General features: G+C 47.8%; 1 protein-coding gene across 1 annotated transcript in view; it reads right to left on the reverse strand.

Moving 5' to 3' along the window:
* The window catches only part of arid2 (AT-rich interactive domain 2), a 47,686-nt gene that overhangs the window by 24 nt on the left and 31,252 nt on the right, over window positions 1–16,410 (reverse strand). Inside the window, exons 7-21 of the mRNA XM_015955255.3 lie at window positions 15,541–15,610; window positions 15,212–15,462; window positions 11,335–11,431; window positions 11,042–11,251; window positions 10,781–10,945; window positions 9,632–9,710; window positions 9,149–9,283; window positions 8,818–9,023; window positions 3,608–6,021; window positions 2,374–2,528; window positions 2,148–2,286; window positions 1,976–2,061; window positions 1,735–1,858; window positions 1,348–1,439; window positions 1–232 (exon numbers count right to left, since the gene is read on the reverse strand). The exon at window positions 1–232 is cut by the window's left edge and continues 24 nt beyond it. Coding sequence (XP_015810741.3) covers window positions 121–232; window positions 1,348–1,439; window positions 1,735–1,858; window positions 1,976–2,061; window positions 2,148–2,286; window positions 2,374–2,528; window positions 3,608–6,021; window positions 8,818–9,023; window positions 9,149–9,283; window positions 9,632–9,710; window positions 10,781–10,945; window positions 11,042–11,251; window positions 11,335–11,431; window positions 15,212–15,462; window positions 15,541–15,610 — 4,335 coding nt within the window. The 3' untranslated portion in view covers window positions 1–120. The remainder of the gene's footprint in view (window positions 233–1,347; window positions 1,440–1,734; window positions 1,859–1,975; window positions 2,062–2,147; window positions 2,287–2,373; window positions 2,529–3,607; window positions 6,022–8,817; window positions 9,024–9,148; window positions 9,284–9,631; window positions 9,711–10,780; window positions 10,946–11,041; window positions 11,252–11,334; window positions 11,432–15,211; window positions 15,463–15,540; window positions 15,611–16,410) is intronic.

The raw sequence follows: 16,410 nt of genomic DNA on the forward strand, positions 1-16,410 counted from the left end.
ACGCCCTCTGAGACCCTCACTCCACCCTCCAACCCCCTGTGGACCTGCTACGACTCACTGGCGCCTTGCACCGCTTGCCACGAGAGCGGGATCGGGGTGTTAGGCGATGTCCTTTTGGCGTTAAGCCTGAAGCGAGCGCGTAAGTTCATAAAGGCATTTGGCGAGGGTGGTGGAAACCTCCATGTTACTTAGCGCGAGCACAGAGAGGTGAGTCTCATGCCTCTTCACCAACCTGAGGGTTAAAGAGAAACAGTTACACCTGGCTAATGTGTGGGTTTGCATTACATCCAACGAATAACTGCACAGGTTAAAATTCTACTTTAAGAAAACAATTACTACACACAGATCTACAGCTGATTAGTTTTTAGTGTGAGCGCAGCCACAGCAGATACAAAAGCCTCTATAACTCAGCCAGCTTTACAGATTTTAACTTAGAACTCATAGCAGAGAAGAATCTTTCCCAGCACATATTCTGAGACACATGAGGCATCGTGAATATTCAAGTCATACTCTACAGGTTTTATTACTTTAGTGGCAGATGAGACAGTGTCAGACTGTGAAGGGAATGTGGATGAATTAGCAGGAAAACAAAGAACAGATAATGGTTAGGGCTCGTTTCTGCCCGGACCATTTTAAATGTGACACAGTCCAAGTCGGATCACTGCTGTATGTTGGTGCCAAGTACCGTACAGATATGTAGGATAATCTCAGTTTACATGCATTTACTGTAACTTATTTAACCGTTTGCTGTGGCGATACATTAGCATTACAAGCGCTTGTTGGCAAAAGGCAGCTTACGCTACGTCTGTTTGTGAATGTCGGTGTAACCTAACCCATTTGTCCTCTCTAGGAATTATGAGGAAATGTTTACTCTCGCCATTTTAATCTCAGCCACTTAAACACAGAAACTAAACACAGAAGATGTGTTTTGGACAGAAGCAACAATTGATTTTTAGAGAAAGTTTGTTCTGGAAAATATCTGAACACAACAAAAACTCCAGCAGCATGACAGCAAGTCAGTGTGGTTCGAGTGATGACATCAGGAACCCCTTGTGACCGGTTGAAGACATTTTAGAAACTATTTGTAAGGTTTGGCCAAAAGTGAGATGTTGGTTTCACTGATCACACAAAGTGTTCACTTAAACCTTGTTTCTTAACTGCTGGAACCATCCCAGGCTGCCTGTTACCATAGTGACTATAACTATAATTTTTCTCATAATAAGCTATTATTTTAAAACTGACATGAGAGACGAAGGCCAGTATAGACATCCTCACAGAAGTCTAGCTCTTTAATGAATTTAACCAAGTTTAAAATCACTGGCAGAAACTCCTGAGTGGGACACTCACATGCGACCGCAGTCAGAGTGCTTGGCGATGTTCTTTAATGTTAAGGCAGCAGTTAGTCGTATGTGTTTGGTCACTGGTCCCTCTTTCTCGTCCTACAACAGGAAACAAACACAAATCAGTCATTGGTTGAAGGTTCAGCCGAACGACTCATTTAAGCCAATAATTACAAAAATCATTGATGAACTTGACAGTATAGATCTCCCCTCAGCCCACCAGGACCTAGGGTTACTTAACTGTGTGTGTGTGTGTGTGTGTGTGTGTGTGTGTGTGTGTGTGTGTGTGTGTGTGTGTGTGTGTGTGTGTGTGTGTGTGTGTGTGTGTGTGTGTGTGTGTGTGTGTGTGTGATGTGCAGTAAAGGGGGGTAAGGGTGAGTCAGGTTCTACTCACAGTGAAGTCCCTGAAGACCAGGTTTCGAGAACCCCTTCGTAGGGCCATGAGAGCTGCGCTCGGATGATTGACGATTGCTTTCGGTGCTTTTTGTGCTGGAGTGCTGCCTGCTGCCGGTGGAGATCTTAACAACACATTGAGCATAACCAGTTCAGGGACTATAAATCTGTTGGCTTGTTTATGATTCTTGTTTGAGTTTTGGCCTTAAACACATCAAATTGAAAGCGGAAGGCCTACTCACTGGGAAGAAGTCTGATTGGGCGTTTGTGTCTGCTGCTCCTCTACTTTGAGTCCAGCCAGCAAAGCTTCTCGAGAACAGTGCTTATCCTGGGAAAGCAGAGGGGAGACGGTTTGGACTAATCCGACGCACAAAGCAGAAACATCCCAGCTGCTGGATCACACAAGGCTTTTACCTGCAGGTGTGTGATGAAGGAAAGTCTTTGTCGGGGAAAAGGTTCACATCCCTCCCACAGACAGTGCCCTCCGTACACGTCCTTCCCACCGTGCTGCGTTGCTGCATGGTAAAACACTTGAGATGGCGTCTCAAACCACCTGGAAAACACCAACCAACCAGTGAGCACTGGACAAAACCTCAGCTAAGTATCAGCATTAGTCTGAAACTGTAGAGAAGGCCCGTACCGCTTACAGGACTGCCACAGACACTTAAAGTTCTGCCCGGGTTTCCTGCTCGGTTCCGACGGCGCTGAAGGGGTCTGCTGTGTTGGGAGGTGCGGGCTGTGGTTCCCCGCTGGTGCAGGCTGGGACAGGGGAGGCGGGGACGGGGTTACAGTAGGCTAAAAAGGAAAAGATGACATCATAAATATGAAGCAGACGCACCGAGAGGTGGACTGAAACTCGGCAACGAGAACAGATTGTTGGCTGAGACGTAACCCAAGCCGGTCTGCTGGCTTAAGTTGTTCTCTCAGCTGCTTTGATGTAGGAGGCGGGTATCAGTGAGAACCACATGATCTTAACTGGCCTCACCTTCTTAACCTCCAAACACTCACAGAGGACAAACCCGGCTGCTCATTTATGAAACAGAATCATTATACTGGTCAGTCAGGAAATCACAAGACTTTAACACTCACTCACCCAGAGTTCCCATTGTAATGAGACTACTAAACACCCGTTTACATCAGCGGGCGGTGGAGTTGTGCCATTTGATGCCGATTACCGTTAGAATATTTAACATCAAGCTTATTTCACAAAATAATCAGAAGACATTTTAGTACAAAATGTGTTAAAGAGCTGCAACAGGAGGAGTCTTTAAGTTCCCCTCCTTTACTGGCCGGAGCATTGTGCAGAACAGTTGTGATCATGGATAAATATTAAATTCACATTGAACTCAGATGAAACTGTCATCACAGAAACTAGTTGTGTTTTTCATTCTGAGCAGAAATCACCAGGTTATTCACCTGCTGGCTCACAATCAGACTAAACAAAAAACAACAAGGTAACAAATAAACAAAGTGGAGTTTCCTCCACCTTCCTGGAATATAGGTGAATACACCTAGAAATCATTTACTCCAGCTTTGATCATCACACCATGTACATTTGTTCAGATGCTTCTATGCGTTTGTTGCGTACGTGCTAGTTGTCTCCTCCACCAAAACAAATTCCTTGTTAGTGCTACAACTGACTTGGTAACAAAACCGACTCGGATTCTACCTGATTGCTGTTGGCTGGTGAGCTGGTTATTAATAACTGCTGATAAACCCACGCTAGTGATCAGCAAACACATTTGTCACGTAACTCAGGGATGTAAACGGCTGTTACCAACACTAAAACACGTTTTGTGGCAGACCAGACAAAAATCCACATCCATAGATGAATAAAGTTGACCTACAAAGACGTGAAACCCACAGTGACTCACCGTTGCACCAGCTGCTTGTACGGGCGAGCAGTTCCTCTGCTGAGTGGCGTTCTCTATTGCTACTTTGGCTACTGTGCTTGGGTCCGCTCCTGCTGGCACCGCCACCATGGTGGCGCTGCTGCCGGCGTTGTTGGGGTCACTGATGGTGATGATCCGTACTCCCACTTTGCTGGGGATCCCTGAGGACGTCACTGCATTGCGGTCCTCGTTTTCAGCTGGCCTCTTGAGGCCTCGAGCCTCTGGAACCACTCCGTTTGCAGGAGGGGTGACGGGGCTCTGGGAGGTAATAGTGGAGGGGAGAGAGGAGTTGGGGAGCAGTTGCTGTCTGAGCACAGGCGTGGCATGGGCCAGCCCCAGAGGTCCATTGGTTAGTTCCAAGGAAGGTCTGTGACCTACTGCCTGAGGTCCATTGGCCAGGCGCTCAGCCTGCTGGACTTTGGCAGTGTCCTGTTGAGGAGGAGGAGGATGACTAGGGAGACACAGGTCTGAGCTGTTTTCAGAGGAGCTCACCTCCCCATTCCCCAAGTACTGTTTGGAAGCAATGTGATTTGGAATGTTTTTGTTAAAGTTACCACCACTCTCACCCCAGTCAAAGTCACACACCCCGTTGACTAAAGTCTTTTTGGGGTCGGGGTTGACCTCGAGAGGAGTGTTCAGGCCGGGGGAGAGGGCCTGCTTCCCGTTAGCAGGAGGACTCTCTGGAACCGGACCGTTGAGTGCTCCCTGGCTGTTCCCTGAGTGGTATGGAGGTAGATTAGACTCCATGCACTTCTGACCATTTAGCAGCTTGGCACCTGCCGAAAGGTCTCCGTTACTGGTTTTGCCTTTGGAGGAGTCCCCCTCGGTCAAGGAGTTGTTTTCCATCACCTCAATCTTCCTCTCATGGATGTGCAGCCCCGTGGCATCCTTGGCTTCTTCCTCCTTTTGACAGATGATCTTGTCTCCTCTGAGGGGACCTGGCAGTGGTGGCGGTGGAGGTGGTGGACCTGCTGGCATGTGATGGGGGATTGTTCCAGTAGAAAACAGAGGTGGGGGAACAGTTGGAGCGATGACCCCCTGGCTGACTGCAGTGACAGCTGCAGTGGAGGAGAAGCCAGTGTTGGGGACCACTGTGAATGTGACCTGTCCAGCTGTGGTTGGACCCTGAATGATGGCTGCTGCTCCTGGACTACTTGTGGAGATGAGCTGGCCTGGCAGGAGCTGAACCGTCTGCAAGGGTGGGGCTCCTGCAGCTGGAAGCTGACCTGGGACCAGCTGGACACTGAGCTGCTGAGGCTGTGAAGAAGGATTCTGTGGGCTGTAGCCTGCCTGGTAGATGACCTGTGGAGTGGGAGTTATTGTGTTGTTGGGAGGGGGCACCTGTGGAGCAGGTAGGATTAGCTTTCCTCCTGGAGTAGAAGGCCCTCGCTTTGGAAGCAGTAGCTGTTTGATCAAGCTGGACTCGGTGGAGGTAGGCTGAGGTGGAGGAGTTTGGGATAGAATCTGGAGAGGAGGTGGCTGCTGCCGCTTCATGGACAGTGCATGGCTGACAGTTTGATTGGACTGGGTGTTTGAGTGAGAGACAGGAGGACAGGGACTGGAAGCAGGACCAGGCTGCCCTGACATCTGAACAGTCTGAGCACCAGGAAGGGTGGATGGGTTGGCAAGAACAATCTGGTGTATGGCAGGGGCATAGGCTGCATTCTGCTGAGGACTAGGGCTGACTATGACCACACCCTGAGCCTGCTGCTGGGGCTGCTGGTTGGGACTAGCCATCGTGGCTGCTGGACCACTGGACTGGTTAGGTGCTGGTTTGGGAGCTATGTTCTGAAACATGACCCGAGACCCTTGGGAAACGGGCCCTCCTGTGTTGTTCAAAGGCTGACTACCCCCACCCAGCATGGGGGAAGAGGAGGAGGAGGAGGGGGGCACCGATGCTGCAGCAGAATTCTGGGAGTCTACCTGTGAGGCTCCACTCGGAGTCCCAGAGAGTGAGAGAGTTTGAGGCAGAGGTGTATGCTGGGTAATTGGAGGACACACTCCTTGCACCCGGTTGGTGAGGATGTGGCCTTGTGGTACTGGCTGAAATAGTGTGACGGGCGTCCCTGTTGGGAGCATGGGGGAGTGTTGGTGATGCTGCTGCTGGGCTGTGGGAGCAGGGTTCTGAGGGCTGTGGTTCTGGTTGGCTGAAGCTGATGCTGGAATCTGGACCACCGGACCAGGTCGGACCTGCTGCTGTGGTGCTGCCAGGGGATTTGGTGGTAACTGTGATGGCGCCAGCGGCGGCACCGGGTGACGGGGAACAGTCTGGTGGCCTGCATGAGGAGTTTCCTGTGCAGTCAAGGCCACAGATGGGGCGGCGACACTGCTGCTGTGGGTGGGGCCCGGGGCCCGAGCAAACTGTTGTCCAAGATTAGGATGTCCTGGCGGTAAGCCTGGTAACACACCAACAGGCAAAACTTAAGTATGATGAAATCTTAACAGCTGAGGTTAAAACATTACAGAAATGGAGACAGAAGCATTTAATCTGACGCCAAATTCCACTAGAAACCAAAAATCTTATTCTACCAAATCAATATCCTTCCCTTAATCAACAGTTGCTGGTTCCATTTATGAATTATTGATTCCATTTTATCCATACTGCATCAGCTTTAACAACCAGAGTGGGCTTTTTGTCTTGTGGAAGTTTTTTGTCACAGCCTCAAGCTGTTCCTTTAAAGGGACATTATGAAAGTTTGACAGCCAAAACATGCATAGAAATAATAAATTTCTTCTTCATACATTCTCCTGCAATGCCCAGGTCCTGTAGAATGAGCCCTGGCATTTTTACTGTGATTGCCTGTTTTTCTGTAAAATCACAGAAAAAGAGAGCTGCTCGGGTCGAGCAGGCTGCTTCATGTGCGTTCACGCTCAGGCATAGCCCTCCAAACGCTTCTTTGAACGTTGTTTCAGCTGTCATCAAGGATATAAATGTTACAGACACAAGGAACGTCACTGGCGCTTTAGCTCGCCTTGTAAGACGACGGACTTTCGTGCGGAAGACTCGAGTTCGAATCTGGATGTACATTACATTAATGGTATATTTTTTTACAGTAAGATGCCCAAATTTTTATTTGAGACTCGCCGAACGGCATTGAATTCACAGATAAAAAAGATGTGGGTTCAACTTTCATTTTGGAACAATTTTTCAAGCAAGGGAAGGGAATGATCTGAGCATGCAGGAGGACTGACCCATCTTAAACCTTTGTCGGCTGTGCTGAAGAGAAAGGTACAGAACCAAATTATTTAATTAATTAGCTGCATGTTCTCCTGTCCTCTGGGCCACACACACACACACACACACACACACACACACACACACACACACACACACACACACACACACACACACACACACACACACACACACAGAGAGAGGACTGTCTCAGCTGTTATTTTCGGTAAGGAGTGTGCACGTACAGCATGTGCGCCTCATGCACGAGCCTACTATTGAAGCTGCCATTACACTTCTGGCCTGAAGGGGCAATCGCGAGCATAAAAATTCAAAAGTCCGAAAAGTCCCTTTAAATTTGAAGCACTTTTAAAGACTGAGTTCGCTCATTTTTCGTTAACACATTTGCAGTGGTCTCTGGTATAAATGAATGCCTTGTGAGTCAGTCTCTGTGGGGGAAAAGCTCTGGCGCAACTGTTTCAGGAACTAGAAGTGAGCCAGAAGAGGTGAGTTTCAGATGGCAGGATATTTTCTGATATTCAGATATCTCACCTCTGATTGGCCAACAGCAACACAACTCTACCACTGACTCCATTTGCAACGCTGAAGTTTTATCTCCACTAACAACACAAGCCTGAAAGAGCTCTGCAATGTTGTGGAGTTGCTAATGCTAACAGTTAGCTTCTACTAGCAAAGACGTTCTCTGCTCTCTCCTGGATGCTAAATCAACAACAGCCTTCTGCGCCGTGAGTCAAGACGGGTGAGTCTATGCATGCTTGGGTTTGCTCCGGGTACTCTGGTTTCCCCCACAGATCACAACATGCTCTACAGGTTAACAATTGTACGTTGCTTTGGATAAAAGCGTCTGCCAAATAAATAAACATAAACATAATTTGACAGTGTGACTAAGTGGCTTTTTTACTTAAAGTGTTTCCACATCCATTTTTAATTTGCGGCAAACGCAGGAGATAGGGGTGGAAGACTATTTTTACATTTAGCCTAAATGTTAAACCACCAAATAGTTCCCGAGCGCGGCCGTGTCTGCAGCTCACCACTCTCCCAGAGGGTCGGTCAAACGTGGAAGACAAATTTCACCAGTATGTGAAAACTAATGGGACTTTAAGTTTAATCTTAAACTTAAAGTGACCAATCATATTTCAAATAGAACAAGTACAAAACGGTTCCTCAGTGAACTTGGCCTTTAAACTCCAAATCCAGCACTGAAAGCTGCTGAGGAATGACGGCGTTACGGCTCAGTGATCAGAGCAGAACTGGCATTATTACACAGTGACTGGGATATTTTCTTCTCAATAAAAAAATTATTCTATTTTTCTACCAAGGACAGCTTTGTTCCTGTTGCCATGGCTACAATAAACTGACCCAGTTGCACTTCCAGAGTTTATAATAACCTTTAACCTGAGGTCACGATGACACAGAACATGGTTTATGACAAACTAAGGCAAACCTGCAGACTGAGCACCATGGTCCCCTGGTGAGCGTGCACCATTGTCTGTGTTTACATTTTGATTCATTTGGATTTCTCAAGCAGGCTTTGTCAACCGTAGGTGTGTTAAAATCAAAAGCATGATGTCAACAGCATCGAGAGTTGCTAAAAAGCCCTGGATCTCCTCGTAGAGCCCAGATCCTGCGGGACTTGTTTTATAATCCTGTAGCCAGGACTGTAATCATGAATGTAATCATCTCAGAGCAGAGCAGTTTCATACAATCATAACAGTAAAAAAGGCTAAAACGGTAGGCCATACCCAGACCATCCAAAGACCTGTTGCGTTCTGACTCACATGTGGCTCAGCTTCTGTTGAGTTCTGCTAAGCTCCTTCCTCTCTTTCCTTGGTGTTTTTGCCCCTTTTCAACCATCTTAATCTCTGCATCAATAATCTGATGTGCTGCCTGTGTTTTTATTCAAAGCTCCTCATCATCTGACTTCATGTATTTACTCCTCCTGCGGTTTAATAATGGACCCTACAGAAACTATAAGACAGAGAGAAGCTTGTGGTCCTACCTGGAGGCGGAGCCTGAGGGTCCCCAGGCACCTCGTGTCGAGCTGCTGGAGGGGGAGGAGCTGCTGGGGAGTTCTGCTGCTGCTGGTAGTACAGCTGGATGGGCAGCGGGATGGCCCGTCGCCGAATACCCACCAGGAGGATCTGGAGCTGGCTGCTAACTTTTGTCTCCTCCTGCCGTCGCATCGTGTGGTTGGGAAACACAGTCCTGTCGAGCAGAGGGACCATCGGAAGATTACCAAAACGAGGAAATTTGTGTCACCTCTGATGTAAATTTGCCAGTTTCACGAAAAAAAAAAAAAAAACACCTAATAAGGAAAGCTTTTGACTGACCGCAAACATTTAAGGAAGCCAGTGGAGTTCAAGATGTTGCTTCGTCCCATTTTGCTGCATGTGGCAAGGTACTCAGAGTACATTTCTGACCGAGACACGGAGCCCTCGGGGTTCGTCTCAAAGTGTGCGTTTAGCCTGTTGGTGGAGGCAGATCCCGTAAACACGCAGGTTTTAATGACAGACAGGTATGAAGAGGTAATTGAGCCCTAAACCTATCGACCCGGTATTGTAACTGGTAACGAGACTGGCTGGAACTCGGCTATGTTCCAGAGTTTTACAGCAATAAAGGGTTTATTTTATCAATAAATTAATCAAACATTTGAAAATCACATTTGGTCATGTTACCATTGAGACAGAAATGTGTTTGCTGATCTGAGACATTTACAGAGAGAAAGAAATCTAAACCAGAAGGGGTAGGGGTGAGAATATCAAACCCTTTCCGTTTCTATTTCCCGCTTTGAAACCATCAATAATGAATCTTACCACTGCAGCGTGAATTTCTCTCCATCTAGTTCAACGATGCCAGGCGGTGGAAGGTTGGGCTGAGCTGGGACCCGCGTTACTGAAGAGAAGGAAAAGATTCAATTTCCTGGTGTGTTCTACCTCCTGTGTGTATCTGACAATCAGCTGGTTGGTCCTCTGTGCTTCTATGCAGTCTGTCCACTAGATGTCAGCAAACTAATAACGTGCTAATAAGCCATAAGGCAGCAGGAAGTTTTAGCATACTGAAGAGGCACCTGCTGATTTTCTCACCCACTGAGTTGCAGTTATTGATTTTCATGTTTTGTCTTCCAGACATTTTAGATTTTATTTAAATCCAAACAAAAATGACTATCAGGCAAAAGCTCGAAGTGATCACTTATTAATCCTTTATTGACGTAAGACTGATAAAAGGTCACTGAGTTGGAAGACTGTGAATGAAAAACTTTCATGCAGCAACATTTCCAACGGATAAAACGCAGAAACTTTTATATCAAAGAAGCCGAACAATGATAAAATAATCCGATGGAACCGGACTCAGGGTGTAGTCAGACCAACACTGGATCATTTCTTTAACTCAAGCAGCAGAAACAGTGAAACCTCTTCTTATTATTCAGTGTGACGTACATACGTGTGTGTGTGTGTGTGTGTGCAAATCAGTTCATATAAGGGATGTCCTGATCTGATAGGATCACCATTAGATCAGGCATTTTTCTTTTGAGAGTATGGTGACACTCGGCTCCGAATCTCTACTGTTGACTCACTCTCTCTGGTTTTACGTTGGCTGTGCTGTAAAACAGCACAGGAAACGACTTTCTCCAGGAGACGGGCTCAATAGAGCTGCCTTCACATTCAGTTTTCTAATGAATGCTGAATCTGGTCCAGTTTTTCCCCCAGGTGTGAGAAATTAGGTCACATTTGTGAGCAAAATGTTCAAAATCAATGTTCCTGAGAATCTGATTTAATGTTTTTTTATTTATTTTAAGGCCTTAATTTAGGCCAAACCAATTTAATGAACTTTAACGCTTTTTGATGACCTGCAGAAACCCTGTGAGTATTTGGTGTTTCACTTTTAAAACCTTGGGGAGAAAAAAACACATTTTCAGGGACTTCAAGCACTCCAAGAACCCTTACAGTGACCTGGACACTCACCAGGCGTTGAGGCTCCCTGCACAGCTGCCGGTACCTGCTCCACCAGCTGCGGTCGGACCTCGGTGGCCTGTTCTGCATTAGCCTGATGCTCGATCAACCGCACTGCTGTTAGGGCATCAGGTCCAAAGGTGTGAAGGTCTACCGATACTAACCGCACCAGCAGGTCTGAACCAGGAGGAGAGGACAAACAGTACATGAGATGGGTTGGTCAGAAAATAACAGAAGGATCACCTGAACCTCTTTGTTGAGCTGGATTCATACCTATGCTGTGGTCGACTGAAGAGATCTTGCTGCAGGGAATTTCTCCGAGCTGAGCGAGCAGATAGAGCACCTCCAAGGAGGCCATGAGGAGCATGAGGTCAGGCAGAGTGAGGAGCATCATCACCTCCCTGTAAGACTCCTGGTCAACGTACTCACAGATTAACACACCGTTATCCTCCGCTTTGCTGAGGTTACCCAGGATCTCCATGGCTACGGGAATAACACACAGAGGACGTTAACATAAATGGTTGAAGAGAACTCCCAGACAGAAACCCAAATGCTAGGAAACCCACCTCTCATTTTCAGGAACCGGTCCCTGGACATCAAGCATTTGGTAATGGTGTGAAAGATCAGGTGTGTCGTCCGAAAGTCAACAGGATCCAGCTGGAGCTGCAGGATAAACGCAAGCGTCATATTAACAAACGAGCTAGCGTGACTGACGTGGGTGGGTGTTATTCTACCGCGGGGTTACGGATGGCCTGCGTGTTGCACTTCGGCCATCCTTGTTCTAAATGAAGTTGGTAAACTACTTCTGACAGAACTACTGCATTGTGGGTCTTGTGGTTTCATCACCAGGTCAATAAACACAAATCCTCAGACAGAACTAAAGAATGCTGCCAGAGCGTGTTTCTGAAAACACAGAATAGATTTCCTAAACAGATAACAGAATAAATTAATATGACTCAACACTTAATATTTAGGATTGTCTACACTGAGGACTAAAATCCTAAATTTTAAAACTGCCTACCAGAAACAAACCAACACACCTGAAACAATGACAGTGATCCATCATGACAGTGACTCACAAACTTAGTGACACCATGACTAACCAGTTAACAGATTAATAAACACGTTCAAACCGAAGCTCCTTCAGTCATTTAAATATCTGACTGTGAGAGCATGATAAGTGGGTAACAACCATCCTACCCTTTGGCTTGTCTAGTACATCACAGGTGCTTTGTTTGCATAATCTGATGGTCGGTTGAGTAACAGGTACAACCGCTCAGTCATGCTCAGAACATTTATTAGTAGCAGATTCACTTTCACTTTTAACCCGTAACTTTGTAAAACAAACCATGACCCCACATGTGGTGTCCTAGTACTGATACACCCTCTAGTTTTAGTAGTGAAGGGATATCTTGAACATTCTGAAGGGTAAGCATTCATCATTCTACTCACCGATGGCTTTTTTAAAATACTTTAAAGTTATTTTTTGTTTTTGTGAAGCAACTTGTGATTTTTATCTTGAGGTGGTATATAAAAGATTTCTTTCTTTCTCTCTTTCTTTCTGAACAGCCTCTGTTGAGAGAAATAAGAATCTAATGAGTGGCTTGAGTGCAGCTAAGTGTTCCACATAGCTTCAGTCTCCTTAAACAGAAGTTTATACAACTGTTAATGATCTTTACATCACGCTCAGTTTCATATTACACGGTTATTTCAGCAGATATAATAAATAGTTGCTCAAATTCAGCAGCAGAAACAGCTCATCAGTCATCTATTTCTCCCCAAAAAGGCCACTCGGGAAGTTATCCACAATGATTCACCCGAGTGAAGAGAGGAGCGGAGCTGTCAACTGATCACCACCTGGTGGTGTATCAAATGGCAGGGGAAGATGCCGCGTAGACCTGGCAGACCCAAACGCATAGTGAGGGTCTACTGGGAACGCCTGGCAGAAGAACCTGTTAAGACGGTCTTCAACTCCCACCTCCGGCAGAGCTTTGACCGTGTCCCGAGAGCAGTGGGGGACATTGAGTCCGAGTGGGCCTGTTCCACTCTGCGATTGTTGAGGCGGCTGTTGCTAGCTGTGGTCGCAATGTGGCCGGTGCCAGTCGTGGTGGCAACCCCCGTACCCGCTGGTGGACACCAGAGGTTCGGGGAGCAGTCAGGCTGAAGAAGGAGGCCTTCAGGGCGTGGCTGGTCTGTGGGTCTCCGGAGGCAGCAGACAGGTACCGGATAGCCAAGCGGGGGTGCAGCAGTGGCAGTTGCCGAGGCAAAATCTCGGGCGTGGGAGGAGTTTGGTGAGGCCATGGAGAAAGACTATCGATCGGCTCCAAAGAGGTTCTGGCAAACTTTCCGGCGCCTCAGGAGAGGAAGGCAGCAACTCGCTCACACTGTTTACAGTGGGGATGGGGAGCTGCTGACGTCAACTGGGGCTATAGTCGGACGGTGGAAGGAATACTTTGAGGAGCTCCTCAATCCCACCAATGCGCATTCCGAGGAGGAACCAGAGCCGTGAGACCTGGGGATGGACTGTCCAATCTCGGGGGCAGAAGTTGCTGAGGTAGTCAAACAACTACACAGCAGCGGAGCCCCGGGGGAGGATGAGATTCGTCCTGGGTATCTCAAGGCTATGGATGTTGTAGGGCTGTCATGGTTGACACGTCTCTGCAACATTGCGTGGTCATCGGGGGCAGTTCCTGTGGAGTGGCAGACCGGGGCGGTGGTCCCCATCTTTAAGAAGGGTGACCTGAGGGTGTGTTCCAACTATAGGGGGATCACACTCCTCAGCCTCCCTGGAAAGGTCTACTCCAAGGTACTGGAGAGGAGGGTCCGATCGATAGTTGAATCTCAGATAGAGGAGGAGCAATGTGGTTTTCATCCTGGCCGTGGAACTGTGGACCAGCTCTATACCCTTGCAAGGGTGAGGGAGGGGGCATGGGAGTTTGCCCAACCAATCCACATGTGTTTAGTGGATTTGGAGAAGGCTTATGACCGTGTCCCCAGGGGCACCCAGTGGGGGACGCTCCAGGAGTATGGGGTGGGTGGCTTTCTGTTAAGGGCCATTCAGTCCCTTTACCAGAGGAGCGTGAGTTTGGTCCGCATAGCCAGTAGTAAGTCGGACCTGTTCCCGGTGAGGGTTGGACTCCGCCAGGGCTGCCCTTTGTCACCGGTTCTGTTCATTACCTTTATGGACAGAATTTCTAGGCGCAGCCGTGGTGTGGAGTGTGTCGAGTTTGGTGGCAGGAGAATCTCGTCTCTGCTTTTTGCGGATGATGTGGTCCTCCTAGCTTCATCCAGCTCTGACCTTCAGCTCTTGCTGGGTAGGTTCGCGGACGCGTGTGAAGCGGCTGGGATGAGGATCAATACCTCCAAATCTGAGACCATGGTTCTCGACCGGAAAAGGGTGGCTTGCCAACTCTGGGTCGGGAGAGAGGTCCTACCTCAAGTGGAGGAGTTTAAGTATCTCGGGGTCTTGTTCACGAGTGAGGGTAGGAGGGATCGGGAGATCGACAGGCGGATTGGTTCAGCATCTGCAGTGATGCGGACGCTGAGCCGATCTGTCGTGGTGAAGAGGGAGCTGAGCCAGAAAGCCAGGCTCTCGATTTACCGGTCGATCTACGTCCCAATCCTCACCTGTGGTCATGAGCTTTGGGTAATGACCGAAAGAACGAGATCGCGGATACAAGCGGCCGAAATGAGTTTCCTCCGTAGGGCGGCCGGGCTCAGCCTTAGAGATAGGGTGAGGAGCTCGGACATTCGGGAGGGACTCGGAGTAGAACCGCTGCTCCTCCGGATCGAAAGAAGCCAGTTGAGGTGGTTTGGGCATCTGGTCAGGATGCCTCCTGGACATCTCCCCGGGGAGGTGTTTTGGGCATGTCCTGCCAGCAGGAGGCCCCCGGGTCGACCCAGGACACGTCGGGAGAGGTTACATTTCCAATCTGGTCCGGGAACGCCTTGGGGTCCTGCCGGAGGAACTGGTGGAGAAGGCCGGGGAGAGGACAGTCTGGAGCTCCCTAGTTGGGATGCTGTCCCCGCGACCCGGATCTGGATGATCGGAGGAAAACGACGACGACGATTTACAAAGCAATCAATTATAAGCTTCACACAGAAACACATGTCAGAAAACCTCATTAATATCCAGAAACTTTAGCAGGAATATGTGTGTAGCTGGATGCTAAAGGTTGGATAACATAGTTTCTTTTAAAATGACATTTTTTCAGAGCTGGTTTCTTTCCTCCACATTTTCATTTCTTATTTTTCTATATTTAATCTAAAAGTGTTTATTCAAAAAATAAAAATAAACACAGAAAAAGCTTAAACAGATTACCCTGGGCCCTACCTTTATTTTGAACCAGCAGATGACCACCCTGACTGTGAGCACTGACAGCTGACACACTCGCATGTCAACTATTTAATCGAGGTTTAACAATGGCTCAAACCCGAACCCACCTCGGCGGCCACGTTGCCCAGTGTGTCGAGTCCGAGCTGTCGGAGTGAGATGAGGTTACAGTGGGCACAGAGCAAAAGGAAGCGCAGGCACGTTCGGTTGGCCGCCAGCAGCTTGACGTTGGCCTCCTCGAAGGAAAGGTTTCGCAAGATAACGGCGATCTGCAGCACCCGCTGGGCCTCCATGTCACTGATACCCGAGTTCCGAGGGGGGTGGAAAAGGCTCTGCCAGTGCTTCTCACATGACGTACCATCTGCAGAAAGAACCAGAGAGACCCGTCAGAAAGAGTTTGGTCACTGCTCTGTAACAGATACATTTATTTGCTATTCACCTTGTGCAGAGCTGCCCTTGTCCCAGATCAGCTCTCTGACCTCAGCGTCCTCCACCACCTCTTTCCAGAACTGTGAAGAAGAAGATGTTGTTAGCAAAGCAGAAGCCAAGACCCTTTAGGCTAGAGCTCAGACAGCGAGGTTAGTGATGACAACACACACAGGAGGCGTTGGGCTGTGTACGAGTGTCAGTTTGACTGTCAGACAAACGGTGAGTAATACTGAAAGCACAGCTGATAATTATTCGAAAAAAGGAAAGGATGTTTTCTGACAGCTGTCATAGGATTGGTAGTGGCTGATGTAGCCTTAAGCTGCTGCTAGCCTCAAGCACAGACAGGAGGGAACTGTGGAGGGTTTTTCACTCCTGTATTCCGGTTGAACTACGACTCGGTTCAGTTAAATCGAGGTATCAGAATAGAAGCATCAAGTGGTTTTCCCCTGAGCGGGAATCAGGCATTTGTGGTTTTGTGAGGTTTGCTCAAAAGGTTTGTTTAAAAGATTTCACTTTCTCTTGGCAATTAAACAAGTCACACCCGATCACTCGTCTGTTCCTTTTTACGGTTATGAACTTCATCGTTTAACATGCTAACAGCAGAGTAGAGTCCAGAACGAGGACGTTTGGTTCATTGAAATTTCTGAGCAGTGTGACCTCAGGTGAACTTGTTGAAGGTGGCAGGTGTCTGGGCAGGTGTTTCCACTTGGGAATAATCATTCTCATCATAGATCCTAAGTTTCTTGGGAATACTGTTATAACCTAGGGCCCTAGCAACTCCACAATGTGGAAACGGGTTTTGAAAGTCGATCAGCTCAGCTTCCAGAAAAATTATACAATGTTGTCAATAAAACAACAGATAGAAGAAACGTCATTTATG

This window comes from Nothobranchius furzeri, chromosome 1, assembly GCF_043380555.1.
Source record: "Nothobranchius furzeri strain GRZ-AD chromosome 1, NfurGRZ-RIMD1, whole genome shotgun sequence".
NCBI classification, from domain to species: domain Eukaryota; kingdom Metazoa; phylum Chordata; class Actinopteri; order Cyprinodontiformes; family Nothobranchiidae; genus Nothobranchius; species Nothobranchius furzeri.